The sequence below is a fragment of the Oculina patagonica genome, chromosome 3, assembly GCF_052425735.1.
Source record: "Oculina patagonica isolate OP01 chromosome 3, crgOcupat, whole genome shotgun sequence".
In the NCBI taxonomy this organism is placed as follows: Eukaryota; Metazoa; Cnidaria; class Anthozoa; order Scleractinia; family Oculinidae; genus Oculina; species Oculina patagonica.
This window is the reverse complement of record NC_135760.1, coordinates 5,448,894-5,465,279: the sequence shown is the minus strand read 5'-3', so window position 1 is coordinate 5,465,279 and position 16,386 is coordinate 5,448,894. Positions and strand designations below refer to the sequence as shown.

Sequence of the window (16,386 nt, the reverse complement as noted above, 5' to 3'; positions counted from 1 at the left end):
GAAAATCATTGGAAAAGTTTTTCGTTCTTTTCTTTCTTGCTTGGTCGACGCGTATGTTTATCTACTTGCACTCTCGTGAAAGAGTATCCAGAAAGATACAATCTTTTGAAGTTTTTCTCAACTAGGAGCCTTAGTTCGAACTCTACTGTCGTTTAAATGCACTTTTCAACGCACACACGAAAATTTCGTGTTTTGCCGCTATTTTGGCTTAAGGCCTAAGGAAGGTTTTCCAACATTTATTCAATACGACGGCATCTCAAGTGCCCTAGCACACTCCTCTAGACTGCTGGATCCGTTTACCTCGTGAAAAAAGCATTGTCGCGATGACTATCTCACATTTCAATTGCTTTTTATTGTCATACGTTGCCAGCGTCTTTGTGTTTCATCTTGAAATTCTTGGCTTTTAAAGCGTACATTAGCGAAAATAGGATGTCATTGCAGGAAAAAAACATGTATTTGAAGTCACATATCTTTATACTAGCTAATCGTTTTTGAAGATCGTTATATAACTGATGCATCATGCTGTGTGTGATAAGAGGCTGGTTAATTAGCAAGTATTTACTAAATTTAAGTAGTCCCAGGGGTCCTGACGGGAAAATCAAACTCGCGAATAAATCACAATCGATCACTGCCCAACAGACAGTTGTAGCTAAGAGTTGTAGTAATCTCAAGCAAGTCTTCTCATGGAAAATTTAACTCCAATCGAAGACGTTTCTGGCGATTATCAGTGTTATGTCTGGTAAGTAATAACTTAGATTTGTTTTACAACAAGGAGATAAGAGTTAAATAAAACATGCAGTGTTTTTTTATTTTTTTGAACGCGCAAGACTTCAACAATTAGAGCGTTAAAGCATAGATAACTGGCGACTTTGCTGACACTTTCAACAAGTTCAAGCGAATGATATGGTTTTGTCAAAATAAGAAACTGATGGTCGAAAAGATATAAATAAATGCTGTATGCACAATGTAACTTTGAAATCAGTTTTGACATACATTGATTTTTGTTGCAGCGATAAACTCATGCTGGATGCGGTCATCCTGCCCGAATGCGGGCACACATTCTGCAATTCTTGTGTTTCTAGAGTCAGACAAGAAGCCATTAAAAAATGTCCGTACTGCAGAAATATTATAAAAGGAACTTCCCAGACGAATTATACCGTGAAAAAGCTCGTTGCGCAGATACGCGCGAGGTGCAACCTTTGCGGGCGAGAGGACGTAGTAGAAGCATTAATTCAACATAAATGTCCGGAAGAAGAGCGGGAATGCTACAATGAGGGATGCAAAGAAACGGTGAAACGTAAGGATAAGCGAACCCACGCCGAGGAGTGCCTATATAGGATAATCTCTTGTGAAAAGTGCTACGGCGACACAACTGTTGCTAACGAAGACGTGCACATTGAGCAAATGTGCCCAGAGACCACGATGAGCTGCCCGTTGAAGTGTAGCCTGCGACCGAAAAGGTAAGGCAGAAAAGGTTGCACGGTTACTTCGTTCCAAGTCACTTCGTTCTAACTTTTGGTCAGATCTTTCCAAAAAAAAGTCACTTCGTTCCAAGTAAAAGTTACTTCGTTCCAAATAATAGTTACTTCGTTCCATCGAAAAGTCAGAGCGTTATATTAATTTCCTAAAGAGAATGTTTATAAGGAAACATTATTGAAATCATTACTACTCGATGTTGTTAAATTTTGTAATCCATGCGATCGACTGTTCAATACGAGCAATGCAGTTTTTTTTACGTCTTACTTTGCCGTTTGATAAACGTGAAACAGAACAGCAACGAGTAATCAACTATGGAAGTTGCGTTTCTTAAAACAAGCAATTAATGAAATATCACACCTCCAATTAGCATATGTTCGCACTTTGCGTGTGGCTTTAAAAGTGAGAAAATTGATATAAACTCCTTTACATGCGTTTAGCCTTGAGCCTTAGGTAAATCAAACGCAAATTAGTTGAGTTGAAAACCTTTTATGACTTGGATCGTCTTTTATATCTAACTTTTTTCTTTTGGAGCGATCGAATCTTTCGATGGAACGAAGTAACTTTTAGTTGGAACGATGTGAATTTTTTTGGGGGGAACGATCTGACCAACAGTGGAAACGATGTGACTTGGAACGAAGTAACCTTGGAACGAAGCGACCGGATACCAGCACAATATAGCACAACATTTAGCTCGGTGCGCACCTGTTACTATAATCAGTTCGGTTCGATCATGATATTTTGGCTTTTCTATCTGCTCAACTATTTGAAGATTAGTTTAATATTTGAGATATTATTGGGATAATTCAAAGATTAAGATTAACGCTTAATTTTCTGTTGTGCTGACAAAATATAACACTACCAAAACAACCGTAATTAAGCAAAAAAGATTTATTGTTAACGTGCTTTTAATACTGTAATGAGCGACCTCAACGAGAATGACTTTAACAATATCCAAAAAAGTACGACTTGAGCCCAACAGTTCATTTTTTTCATCATTTTCTAGCCGGGAGCTTAAGCAAAAACGACGAAAACAGACTTCTTATCTAGTAAATCGCAGCAGCTCGTGGCGTTTGTGTCTAGCAAGTCGTTTACTTCGTCAGGATAGCAGAAAAATAATTAATTGATTACATACAGCTCACACTCATTTAATTGTAGGGCATTATCACACTATCCCACACTCCGTGCGAGCCAACTATTAACAAGATCGAGACTTTCCCTTGTATACTCAACAGTTATTCCACGGGCGCGTTGTATACAGCTATTTTGAGAATCGAAAGATTAACGGAAAGAACTACAATAGTGCACGCGACAAGACCGAATGGTAGGGGGTTTTCTTTCTCTTTGGACATGTGGAAGCTACCTTTAGCCATAGTGAATTTTACAAGAATTTGCAAAACTCAATAACAAGGACAAAAGTGCACGCAACAAATTCGGTCCTGTCGCGTGCAATTTTTTTTTTTTTTTTCGCCAACCCTTAAAGGTGTATGATCCTATATGAGAAATATGATAACATAGCGCGTGCGCAAGCCCTATCTAATATTATAGTTCTCCACAACAAGTCTACAACAACAATCTTTATTTCCTACAATCTTTATTTTCACAAAATTATAAATACTTGCAATGGAAAAAATAACAGTGGAAAACCGAGCACTGTCAATTAGAAATAGTGAAGGCTGATCGAGCTAAGAGACTGGGCAAAGTGGAAGAAATGTTGCAATGAAGTTACAGAGTATAACAAACAAGACACGATTAAAGTAAAGTTATGCCACTATTTGTTATTCAAAGCTTGTTTTTTCGAGTTATCACTGCTTCTTTGAAGAAGAGCATTATAATCACTTTAGCCAGGATGTTAACAAGACAACGGTAATCAAGTTAATCGGTCTCATTAACATTCCCATCAACAACATCAACAATTTTTTACCTACAGGAAAGAATTGCAAGTACATCTTAGTGCCTGTGAAATGAGGCAGCGAGAGTGCAGTATTGTTGGTTGTAACTTTTGGGGTAACAGCCAGAGCATGGAGAAGCACGACCGAGATCACGCTGAGAAGCACGTCGCTCTTCTTCTTGAGGAAAGGGCAGCTCTGCAGCAAGCCCTTTTAAGCAAAGTAAGTTATGCAAAATATATTTATTGGGCACAGCCATCGCAAGCAGGGGCATAAGAAAATCTAAACAAAATCTAACTAAAGGACACTAGCCTTGGGAAATCTGAATTTGTTCGCTTAAGCAAACACGCCAAAAGAATTAGAGAACTAAGAGCTCATTCGCAATTTGAATGTTGCAGGACAAGAAGGCCCTTTTAAAAAAAACAGCATTGTCCCTGGGTTGTTTTTCGTGGACGATAGACAGCTTTAAAGAGAGGGCAGCTGAAAAAATGAATAAAGAACCAATGACAAGTGATGTGTTTGAAATGGATGGGAAGCGATGGAGGATGGTCCTTAAAATTAATAATCCAAACTGCAGTCTCTACCTACAGTTGAGGTCAGCAGTCAATTCGATTAGAGTTGCAATCAGGTGAGTTTCAACTTTCACTAACTGTAATTTAAGTTATGTCATTTTGACGAGTAAGCTACAGTTCGAAATAATTTCGTGCACCTTAATAGAACAAGCATTCTATTTATTGCTGAACGAGCTAAGAATTAGAATTAGCAGTACTAACAAAATTTGCACTAGAAGGCTTTCTAAAGATATATAAAGATATTTTAAAACACCTTGCCTGTTTATGATTTTATAAATATCAGTTGTGCATTTTTTGGATTTATTAGCCTGTATGATTTAAACCACCTAGATAAAATTGACTACTAAACGGGCTACGACACGGACAAGTCAACTTGAAAAAAATGGCACTTTCTTTAAGTTTGTAACCATTCTTTATTATTTTCGGGGTTTTGTCTTTCCGTTGATGTTTTCCTATCTTGGAAAACTGTTATCTTGATCAGGTTTCTTTAGCTTTAAAAGCAATCAGAAAAATGACTTACATACCGTGACATAGCCCCTTTAATATACCCTCTTAATAATTTAATTTGGCAGATTCTTAATTGCCGGACAGGACGGGGATGACGTCTTCACCTTGGAAGACGAAAGAATTAAAGAAGGGCAGATGTTTGGAACCGAAATCAAACTTAAGACCCTGGAAGAAAGAGCAGAAGAAAGGGCTTGGTTGATCATCAAAGTTTTCATCGAAAAAATTGACATTTCGATGTAAACGCAAACATCTAAAAAGAAACGTTTATGGACTTGCCACCAGTTTGAATTTAATAGTGAATTTATTTGATATGCAATGAAGTCTTCCCTAGAGGGACAGTTCAATAAAAGGGACAGATTATTATGCAAATACTTAAGAAAAAATGTCAATACTTAAGAGTTTAATACTCAAGAGGAGTTGCAAGTAAAAATTTGCAGTGATAATTGGGAAACCACTGGAAGTTACAGTTCAGAGTTTAACAATGCTATGCTTTTTATGCATTTTTACGTAATTAAACTATTTAAAGTGAGAAAAGGTTGAAAGAATCAAATCAAAGTTACAGTTGAGAATTGCGAAAATGTTAACATAATGAGGTACATAATAAACACGAAGATGATCACTAAGAAGCGATGTTTTACTTCCAGTATCTATTACATCTTTTATTGTTAAAACATCGGAAATAATCCCAAAAAAATTGAAACAAATACAACTAGGATTATTAATTATTCAAAACAGTGTGTTGAATAGTATGGCGAATCAAATCCGAGTTAAGTCATGAGTAGGCCTTTCCAGATTGCCAACTTTTGGGCAAATTGCAATAACTTTGGGGTAACTTTTTGGATTTTGGATTTTTTTTTGGGAGGGGGGGGGGGGGGGTAAGCTACATTTTGGCATCCCAGTGAGAACCCTTTAAGAGATTTTACGCGCACAATCTGGTAAGGCCTACCATGCAATAAGTGTGTGTGTGCGAAAAACCCTATTCATGCACATGTGTGGTATTTAGCAGACGTTTTGTTTGACCTTTTTATTGATGTTGTAGCAAAGAGTTGGTAAATAAATATTTTAAAACTGTTAACCGTTGCGTCTTGTTACTGAAAAAGAAATGAAAACCTCATGCACAAACTCGGAAACTCGAATTTGGACAAATAAATTTTTGGCCCATAAAAAGGCGGCCTGAGAGTTGGCATTCTACTTGAGTTAGCAGACCCCTTAGCACAACATTGCTGAGAAGAGAGTCGAGAAGTATTTCGGCGTCCTTTACGTCTTTAGATAAGATTAGACGACTAGTGCCCTCTCTTCCAATGAATAAATAAGGATAACAAATTTGAAGAGGTCACTTTTCCAACTGTCTTAGCCCTAACGAGGTATCACGAGATATCACAACGCATCATAGCATTTGTTCGCATTTACAATAGGTATCAAAAAAACCAACCTTATGCTTAAATTCCAAAAAAGGAAACAAGTATTAAACTATAACAAAGATTCTGGACAACTTTTCATACTTCGAAAAACTCGCGTTATTTGAAGGCTATATACGAACGTTTACGACTATATTTTGAACATCAAGGAAGATTAACGAAGTTTGGCGAAAATTTTTGAGGAATTTAAGGAAAAGTTTCAACATTCAGCTTATTTTTCATAAAAAACACACCAGAAACAAAAAAGAAGTAATCGGTATCTGCTATTGTTCTGTGAAAGAATCAACACAGCACATTTTGGCCGTAAAAGTTTTTTTGGACACTTATCTGGAAAAAGTAGAAATCGTTTCTTAAAAGAGAAAATAACATATATTTGGTTAATGGCAACGTTCTTAGACTAGCTTTCTTGTAATTTTTTAAATACATTAGGGAAATTTGTAACATCGTTTTTGGCAAAGATACTTCTCGTCATTATACTACCCCCTAACCCCCTCCCCTCCCACTAAAAAGATAGTAAGAACAGAGAGAGGAAAGGGGTAGAATATACATTTTTACTCTCGGTTACAGCACAACCCCACCACCACCCCCACCCCCACCTCCACCCCCACCCCCATCGCAAAATCATAAATGGACACCGGTATTTATTGAGTTATACATGGTAATAGAAATTCGGATATCGAAAATAGGTAAAAAATTTCGGAGGTCAGAATTAAAAAAAGGCTTTCCCCTTCCCTGGCATGAAAACCTGACCCCAGAAATTTATAGCCGACCCTGGTATAATTCAACTCCCGCAAATAAATTATCGATATCGGAATTAATTCAGACCCGAGAAAAAGAGGAATTATCGAGGTCGGGACTATTTCCGACCACGATAATTCATTTCCGACATCGACAATTGAATTATCGATATCGGTTATATCCCGATTTAATTTTGAACGGTTTCTTAAGCGATAGTGACGACAGCAAACTGGGCTCTAACCTTCGTTACCAGTTTTCACTCCATCGCATGACCGATCGGGAAAGGGGTGCTGGAGGGCGTATTCTATTAATGAGAGCGAATCAGATCTGTTAGGAAGTACCATATTTTTCGAATAATAATAATAATAATAATATAATAATAATAATAATAATGGTTTATTAACAGTATATCCATACTACATGGCTCTTCACCTGTTAATACTAACTAAATATAAAAACAAATTACAATTTGATATAAAAGACAAAAAGAAAAATTCCTAAAGCTAAAAACTTACAATTAATATAAAAAGACAAAAAATTCCTATAGCTAACAAAAAAAAAAAAAAAGTACAATTTGATAATATAAATAATATAATATAAATGTGTACACCAATACACAATTTAGAGTTTGTCCAAGATTGTTGTCTCTCTATTTGAAATACTGTCCAAAAGTTGAGAACTTTCTTTGGACACGACAATACTACATTTTCAACATGCATGCACTGTTGTGAAAATTGAACCGTAACAATGAGAAACTTGAGTGACTAAAATTGAAACATTTTTCTGGCTGTGGCGAAAGGGATGGTATCTCTTTAATGAGGAAAATTTTCGAATAATAGCCAGCAGCAATTACTTTCTTTCTTTTTTTTTTCTTCTTCTATTTTTTGTGTGACAAAAGGGGGGAATTAGTCGAGGGGAAGTGATTAATCAAGGGGGTGAATAAATAATTAGCAATAAATTATCGATCGGATGAGGTTGAGCAAAATGTTGTGATTTGTCAGTGGTGAGCCTGACATAAAGGCCAAGACCAAAGATCAAAATAAGCATAACTTGCCACATGTGAACACCATGAGAAAATAATAATTTATATGCATACAGTTATTTCAAGTACTTTGTAACATTAATTTGTTACACTCAAGTTGCTAATTTTAAAGTAAAAAGTAGTTAAACAGATATATTTTCTATTCCCATTGTATACTCTAAACTGTTGGATTAAATTTTAATTTGTGTGACTGTTTAATGTAGTGTGTTATTGTTACATTGGGGCATTTATTACTTAATTCCAATAAATTTTTTCTCCAATACTCCACATTTCAGTCCGACTGCCCAATATAAATGTGTACACCAATACACAATTTAGAGTTTGTCCAAGATTGTTGTCTCTCTATTTGAAATACTGTCCAAAAGTTGAGAACTTTCTTTGGACACGACAATACTACATTTTCAACATGATGCACTGTTGTGAAAATTGAACCGTAACAATGAGAAACTTGAGTGACTAAAATTGAAACATTTTTCTGGCTGTGGCGAAAGGGATGGTATCTCTTTAATGAGGAAAATTTCCCAGTCAATCAAACTCACGTTTGAATGGGAGTCCTTGTCTCTTGTGTGCAAGTGTCGAAGTCACGAGTCTTTTACACGCAGAGATAATTTTAAGGATAAAATAAATAACAACCGCACAACGTTTCGACACCGTCATGGCATCATTGTCAGGTGAGTAATAAAAAGTAGAAAGATAATGTATTCCGGTTGAGTGTCAAATAGCTTCATGTAAAATTAAAAAAAAAAAAAAGAGTAATGACGTAGTGTTCAAAATTAATAGCTGAGTGACAAAGGTGATGGATCATCACCTTTGTCACTCAGCTTTTATTTTGAACACTACGTCATTATCCGTTTTTTATATTTTACATGAAGCTATTTGACACTCAACCGGAATACATTATCTTTCTACTTTTTATTACTTACTTGACAATGATGCCATTACGGTGTCGAAACGTTGTGCGGTTATTTATTTAATCCTTAAATGTTAAAACAAATCTACATTGAGAAAATCTTAATATTGAAAAAATGGAAATTCGTTTATACGCAAAATGGTCCACCTTGAAAATAACTCGTTTGGGCAGTTTTTAACTCATTAACGAATTCCTATTGTTTACCTATCAATATTCATAGGTAAATCTCTGTGAAAACTGAGGAGGATTTCTCAGACAATTGTGCGTGTTTGAAAGGGTGTGGCGTCATGTCTATTGTCTGCAACTGTCGAAGACAAACGTGTTTTTCACGCTGAGAAAATCCCCTCTGAATATTGAATCAATAGAAATCCGTTAATGAGCAAAATGGTCTTCCTTGAAAATGGCTCGTTTAGGTAGTTTTAAGCTCATTTACAAATTCTTATTGTTTCAACATTCTTGGGTTGTGAAGAGTGATTTACCAGTCAATTGTTTGTACGTTGAAAGGCTGTGGCGTCATGTTTATTGTGTGCAAGTGTCGAAGTCACAAGTCTTTTAGAAGCAGGGAAGAACCTCTCTGAATATTGAAACAAGAGCAAAATGGTCTACCTTAAAAAATGTCTTGGTTGGGCAGTTTTTAACTCATTAACAAATCCCTATGGTTTCAATATTAATGCGTTAATATCTCCGTAAAAAGGTGGATTTCCTGGACAATTGTGCTTGCGTTTGAAAGGGTGTAACTACATTTTTATTGTGTGCAAGTGTCGAAGACACGCGTGTTTGACACGCAGAGAAAATCCGCTCTGAATATCGAAACAATAGAAATCCGTTAATGAGCAGAATGGTCTACCTTGAAAATGGCTCGTTTGGGCAATTTTAACTACAAATTCCTATTGTTTCAATATTCATTGGTTCATGCCTCCGTGAAAAGGGGGATTACCCGGGCAATTGTGCGCGCGTTTGAAAGGGTCTGGCTCCATGTTTACTGTGTGCAAGTCACTACATGATACTAAAACCGAGAATGAGAGTGCGTCACCAGTGTAGTCAAAATAAGTAAGGATTAACAACGACGGTGAAAGAAGAAAGTATGTATTTTTTTCTCATTCTTAACCTTAACGTCTCTTGGCAACAATGGAGGGAACCTGAGTGAGCCCTGAAATAACAAGAGGCCAATAGGTAAAAGAAGATTGAGGATAACAAGGCAACAACAGAGACGGTCACGGTCGAATCTGTTTAATTCTCACGATGAACATGTATACTGAGGTTAGACCTTATTTATCACGTTTAACGATGTCAATTGATATCAGAGTACTCTGTAAATTTTAAAATTTCTAATAAATGTCAGTTGAGATCTCCGAAATCTCTCGGTAATTCTTGCAACAGAAAATTCGCTTAATTTAGTAGCCGCTTAAAATATCTTAAACTTAACTACGACAATAAAATCACAAGTCACTGCACTCAGGAACATCAATAATTACTCATCAAAGGAACACCAATAGTTACGACTAATTAACTCAACTGAATTTCCAACGACCTACAGCTTCACCAACCACAGCGTTTCATGTTTACAGCTAAAATATATAAATCATGTATGTTCTTGTATCTTTACTCTATAGAAAGTCTCGAACAATTTCTATCAATCAAAGTTGTGCATGCGCACTATTGTGCTACAGGCCCAACGGATTGAATTTTTCCAGCTAGAACCGAGGCACTCCCTTCCGGCACACTCAATTTTGTGTGAAATTTTAACACGCCACTAAATTCTTCCCAGGCCCTTACGTGTACTTTACGCTCGCCCGCGAGAGGAAGAGAACACCTGGGACTAGGCTGAAGTCTACGAATGAATTAAATAACATTTAGAAATATATTTATCGTTTACCTCGCGATAGCCTCTTTAACTGTGGATTTTCTACAGCAATAAATAACAGTCTCACAAATATTAAAATAAATCTATCAAAAACAAGACTGACTTCGAAATCTACGATTTTTTTACAGAAAAGAAAATCTTGCTCTATTCTCTATTTTCCAATTGCCCATAATGCACTTTGTTTTCTCCCCAAATTTTGCATAAACTATTTTTTTGAAAATATGCAGTCCTCCCAAGAAAATTTGGGGGGGGGGGGGGGGGCAAGCAAAGTGTATTATGGGCAATTGGAAAATAGAGAATTCACTGACTAACAACTTAAAAAAAGTAGTCACGTGACTTTTGGTTTGCAATGGCAGACTTTAGACAGTCGGAAAAACTGAGCTCGTGGTTTACGCAGGGATGTTAGTAAGCAACATAAGTAGTTTGATGGTGACATGCTAATGCCATAGTTTCCAGAACTCTCGTGTCATTCTGATTGGACAGAAGTAAGGGCTGGTTCACACAAGCAATGGAAACGCAACGCAAATGCAAGAAAAATACGTGTGAATTAGCACGGGGGATTGTCCATTTTCTTGCATCTGGCTTGTGCTTGCATTTGTGCTTTCTTCATGTGTGAACCTTGCTAACACAAATGCAAACGCAAGGGATGGGGAATTGTCTATTTTACTGCACCTGGCTTTCGTTTGCATTTCCTTCGCGTGTGAACATTGCTAACGCAAATGCAAGCGCAAACGCAAGCAAGCAAAGGGTGACTTGCCCGCCATCTTGGAAAATGTTTTCAACTGCGTCTACGTAACTTACTTTCCTTGCGTTTGCGTTATACGTATGAACGTCGCTTTAATTTGCGTTTGCATTTGCGTCGCAGGTGTGAACCAGCCTTAACACTCAGAAACGGGGTTTGCCAATAATGAGACAGGTTCCTCCGACTGAATAATTGGTTCGAAAAAACACGCGCCACTAGCTTTGCTAAACAATCAGAATTAAGACGGTGTATTTTCAGCCAATCAGGCTTAAAACTAAAACAGATAGACATTTGGTCGCGCAAATTCTCTTGTGCTTTTCTACACCGAGTTCTGATTGGTTTATCATACAATTTGTTTATGGTTTTTATTCTAATAAAACACTTAGCTCACAAGTCATTGCTAACTTAAGAAGTTCTTAAATTGACAGGGAGCTTAAGCAATGGCAACAGCGACGTCGAGGACAACGCCTAGTAAAAAGTGAATTAATATTTTACCTAAGAATTCCACAATTATCTAGATTTATACGGTTTTGTTTCAGCTGAGTTTGAATCCAAATAGAGAAATTGATAATTTGCCGTCGTGGTTTGCGCTCTCCCCAAATACGCAGGATTTGGTCATTTTACCTTGTTGATTTCCACAGAGCGGAAAAGAAATCCATAACGCACGAATCACTGTACTGCTCATTAAACCTTTTGTTTCGGCGACATTCTCGTGTTTGTTGCTACCGTAGTTTGTTTAAGCTCTCATAGTAACTATGTGTGCACTTCGACGCAACACAACAGCTTCTTAGAAACGTATCGTTTTTATTATGATAGATACCCACTCTGGCGAACTGGATCAAACGTCATTCATATCCTTAATGTTTGACACAATGTCAATCTTCCTCACCGTCGCTGCGACCACTCGATGAAGAGACATGGTGGAACCCATTGAAGTGCCAGGTCGACCGGGTCCCAGTGCAGACTCGGTTCTACCTCTCATGTTCACGTGCGAATCACGTGGCGACACAAGTTTGTCGCGATTGGCTTGGCCATGCGTTGCGACTTCACTGCTATTACCACGACGAGTTAAAAACTTTTTCACGAGGGTCTTCCAGTCAATGACCTCTTCGATTCGAGCATTTCTCTGAGTGCTTTCGCGGTGGCGAAGGCCTCCGTTCGGAAGCCATGTATTGGACGTGTCGTACAACGGATTCATCGACGTGCTGTCGGGAAGTTGTTCGTCTGTACGAAGAATGTCGATGATGTCCGCTCGGCAGCATTTGAATTTCGTTTTGTAAAGCAAGCGCAAGTACGAAAAGAGTTTCGTGACAAGATTCAGAGGGGAGGGGGTGGTGGTGGAACGTTTCATGTTTCGAATCAACTTGGCGCGGCCGAATTTCCACTCGATGTCCGACTGCATCTGGATTCGTTGATAAGTGTCACTCATCATAGCAATGAGCAGATTAATGAGAACGATAATTGTTATCACATTGTAGATTCCGAACGTGGCTTTGGCCAGAATAAACGTGGCACTGTCATCGGTGTCGGGTCGCAACTTCTCAACCTCTGTCAGTCCGAATAAACTGAAAAAAAGCAGCTCGAAGCAGCGAAAGAAATCCACTGTCGTGTTCTGCAGTCCAGTCCCGCCTTCGATTTGTAACATAGGTCGATAGACGGCTGCTAAGTGGGCGGTGAAGCCCACCATGAAGATTGACAGAATCACAAGGAAACGTACCAGGTCGTACATGAGATCCCGGATGATTACCCCCCACGGACCGAACAAATGATGAAAAGACAAAAAGTCCAGCAGTTGCGCAAAGCAAAGCATCATGGATGTTGCGAAGAACTGGTTCCGAGAGTATATCACGTTGATTCTATAGTTCCCTTGGACACCAAACGCCGCTAAATGCAACAAAATGCCAATCAGGCTTAAAAATAGCACAATGATCGGGATCCAACCCAGTCCCGCGCGATCGTGAGGGTCCGTGAGCTGGGATAATAATAGTCCTGATAACCAGATCAATAACAGCCACTCGTACCACCTGGGGAGCAGTGTGGTACCAGTTAAATCCTCCCAGGGCACCACGACGGTGAAGCTAAACAGTACGATGAGGTAGAAATGAGAAATCAAATGGCAGATGAATTTGATTATCGGTATTTTATGATAGCTATCGTTCCATGGTAGGCAGAGAAACGCCCATAGCGGCGGACAAATCAAGCACAATATAAACAACAGAAAGTACTTCCAGTCATCCCACTGAAAATCTCCGCGCCACACATCTCCGAGATAAACTTGAACCGAAGGGTGTGACACACAGGTCTTTTGCTCGCATTCGATGAGATAATCCAGAAACGGCACGTCCCGGTCATCAATGGCGGTCAGCAGTTTCTCAGCGCTATCCGCGCATGCGAGAGACAGCAACTCTGACGCAATGTTCTCGCAGACGTTTCCCGCCGCCAGCAGGTCGCGCCCGCGCTCCTTTTCCCGCGTCGACTCGTTGCGGTAGTGCTTCGAGAGCTTGGCCGCGGCGTAGATTGGAGCGGGGCATTGGAGAATAAAGTCTATGACTGATTCGTTTTCATCCAAGTTCGAACAGACCATCAGATCAAACAAGAACTACAAGAAAGACAATAGCATGAAGTTATTTTTTTATAATAGGCGAATGTTTGCTGACATCAGTGTTTACATTTTGCCTCATTAGCATACAACTTTCCGTAGAGAAGGCATCCGGCTATACACGAATTGACTCCAAACGTTTAAAGAGCTTGCTACACAGTACTTGGCGAGTGTTTTAGCTCTTTTACGTGTAATATCGAAGGAGAAATTGGCTTTCAAAGATTTCCTGATCTGCATTCTTTGCAAAATTGTGATTCTTTACACCCGCATTACACAGAAACTTTTTTATGCATCTGGCGATAGTTAAACGTGCCAGGTTTTTTCAGTATTCACAACTCATATTTTTTTTGTAACTCTACGGCGCTCGCATCGGGGAACCTAGAGAGAATGCTCACATTATACAGCAACAACAAAAACGTTTGACAGTAATTTAAGAATGTAACAATACCTTCCGGTCCGCTAGTAACCGTTCGGTGCTAAGTTCCTGTTGCAGTAAATACCTTACTACTGTCAGATGACCATGCATCGCAGCATAACAAATAGGGAACTTGCCATCCTAAAAAGTAACAAGAAAACATGACTGTTATAAATGAAACAGCTAAAACGGTCGGTATGTCATTCTTCCGAGAAGCCGCGAACGTTATGGTCAGTGCCAAGAAGCGCAACCTCTGGTTAGCTTCGACTTTTCCGCAAATCTGATTGGCTGGTAAAACAAACAAAAGTGTAAACACAAGAGAAAGCAAGTACTACTCTGCGCAAGCTAAAACAATGGGGTCCGAGGAGAGGTTACGATTCTTACTGCTGACCAAATGAACCGGCGGCGACCTATGGTGACGAGATTACCGGTTTGTTGGCCTTTTTCATAGGCGTAAAAGAGCAGGCGCAAAATAGCGGATTCTCTTGTAATGTTATATGATTAAGGATATGCCCCTACGAAAGAATGCGACGATCCCGGACCACATTGGTGGTAGGCGAGTGCTCTCACCACTGCGCCATCCCTGCTCCCCTGATGAGAGAACTCGTGGCATTCGTCGCTCAGTATCAACGACTGGGAACCACAAGGTGGTATGCAAAAGAAACACTAACAAGCAGGCGATCGCCAGCATCGCTAGGATCGCTAGCAAAGTCCGCACCGCAGAGTGTAATACACCTTCGTTAGTTACGTTATGCGAGTGCGTAACGCATACAACATGAATTCTTTACTACTGACTAATCACAAATCAAACAGTAAAATGCCAAAAAAAGAACCGAAGGAGATTAAAAAAGAAGCGGATAAAATTTTTCACCTAAACAAGTTTGGTTGAATAACGATTTATCTACTGTGTGAAATAATCCGCTCTCAAAACAACTAAAGAATCAAGCTAATCCAGTATGAAACATGGTTAGTTTTAATCCAGCTGGATTAACGTTGATCGGCTTTCAAGCACTGGGTACAGTTTGGACTGCATTAACCGTTGGAACAACCGCGTTCGCAGGCTCTCTCGCGGCTGGAAGCAGAGTGAACCTGGGTATGAGGTTGGGCGAGGTTAGGCCAGCTGTTTCAATTAGCTTCAGGGCTTGAAGCACAATACTATCTCCATGATTATTTACTCTATCATTCCTAGCCGATCATCCACACACACACACACACACACACAAAAAAAAACATAATCCCGCCCCTATCAGTCAGAATTAATGTATGAAGTAAAAAGTGCAGAATTGCTCCAGGTTTCGTACCAAAAACGAAATTGTATAAAAAATAAAGATTTTTCAATAACGGAGTTTAACAAGGAAAACCTGGAAATTTGAAGTAAGCGCCCAGGGCGATTTAGCCTCCCACGCAGTCGTTCTTAGGGGCGATCGTGTTTCACTCCTCCCCACTGAAACACGATCGCCCCTAAGAACGACTGCGTGGGAGGCTAAGGGCGATTAGACTAATATAATATTCAATGTAAAAAGTATTTTGTTGTAATGAAAGAGTCGTCTCAGTAGCGGAGACATTCATCAATAAATGTAGATTGAATATTTATTTAAAACCTATACTTTTTTATTAAAACGCTACATTTGTCATTTTACTGTCGACTGAGTCGAAATGCAACGCATAAAACAATAATTAACTTTTAATTTGCTTGGGAGAAGACCAAGCAATTAAAAAGTTCAGGATGTCTGTGGGCGCGTACGCGCGATGTGGGCACACATAATGAACGCGCTTTATAATTCCAAGAAAAAAAAACAACAAAAAGTTTCGTCATGGTTTAATTAAAATTATCACCGGCCAGAGATAAGGAAAAAAGGTTTCCACTTTACAGAAAAAGTTATTTTTTGTACGTTTCAAGAAAGCAAATCGGCGAAATCAATTCGCTGACACTACATCTTCCCCGGTGCATATTGCAAAATTTGGATCGCTCTCTTTATCGCAGATCCGTTTGTCACAGACTCGTACCCAGTCGCTACTGTTGCTTTTTGAGCAGCGCGCAAGGCATCAAGGGAAGGACGAACTTACTTTACTTTTTCTATTTCCTTCCCATCAACCTCTTCGAACGTAGCGAAAACGAAAAAAAGAGTAACGACTGGGTACGAGTCTGCGTTTGTCATAGAATCAATAACCTGCGATCAGGCGTTATTTTTCTCGCGGCGGAGGAGTCAACGG

The 16,386-nt window shown here is 38.9% G+C and overlaps 2 protein-coding genes across 6 annotated transcripts in view; one reads left to right on the top strand and one right to left on the bottom strand.

The window, feature by feature from the left end:
* Positions 1 to 975: 975 nt before the first annotated feature.
* On the top strand, positions 976 to 5,687 carry LOC144645158 (TNF receptor-associated factor 3-like). The gene is made up of 4 exons (XM_078504640.1): positions 976 to 1,460; positions 3,407 to 3,587; positions 3,764 to 3,993; positions 4,510 to 5,687. Exons 1-4 carry the CDS (start codon positions 1,021 to 1,023, stop codon positions 4,682 to 4,684), a joined length of 1,026 nt encoding a protein of 341 aa, XP_078360766.1. The 5' UTR covers positions 976 to 1,020; the 3' UTR covers positions 4,685 to 5,687.
* A 4,079-nt stretch (positions 5,688 to 9,766) lies between these two features.
* LOC144645087 (uncharacterized) overlaps positions 9,767 to 16,386 on the bottom strand; it is a 104,458-nt gene continuing 97,838 nt past the window's right edge. For all 5 annotated transcript variants that reach the window (XM_078504556.1, XM_078504557.1, XM_078504559.1 and 2 more), the window contains 2 exons: positions 14,206 to 14,313; positions 9,767 to 13,757 (listed from right to left, as the gene is read on the bottom strand). In XM_078504556.1, the coding sequence (XP_078360682.1) occupies positions 11,997 to 13,757; positions 14,206 to 14,313 (1,869 nt within the window). In that variant the 3' untranslated portion in view covers positions 9,767 to 11,996. The remainder of the gene's footprint in view (positions 13,758 to 14,205; positions 14,314 to 16,386) is intronic.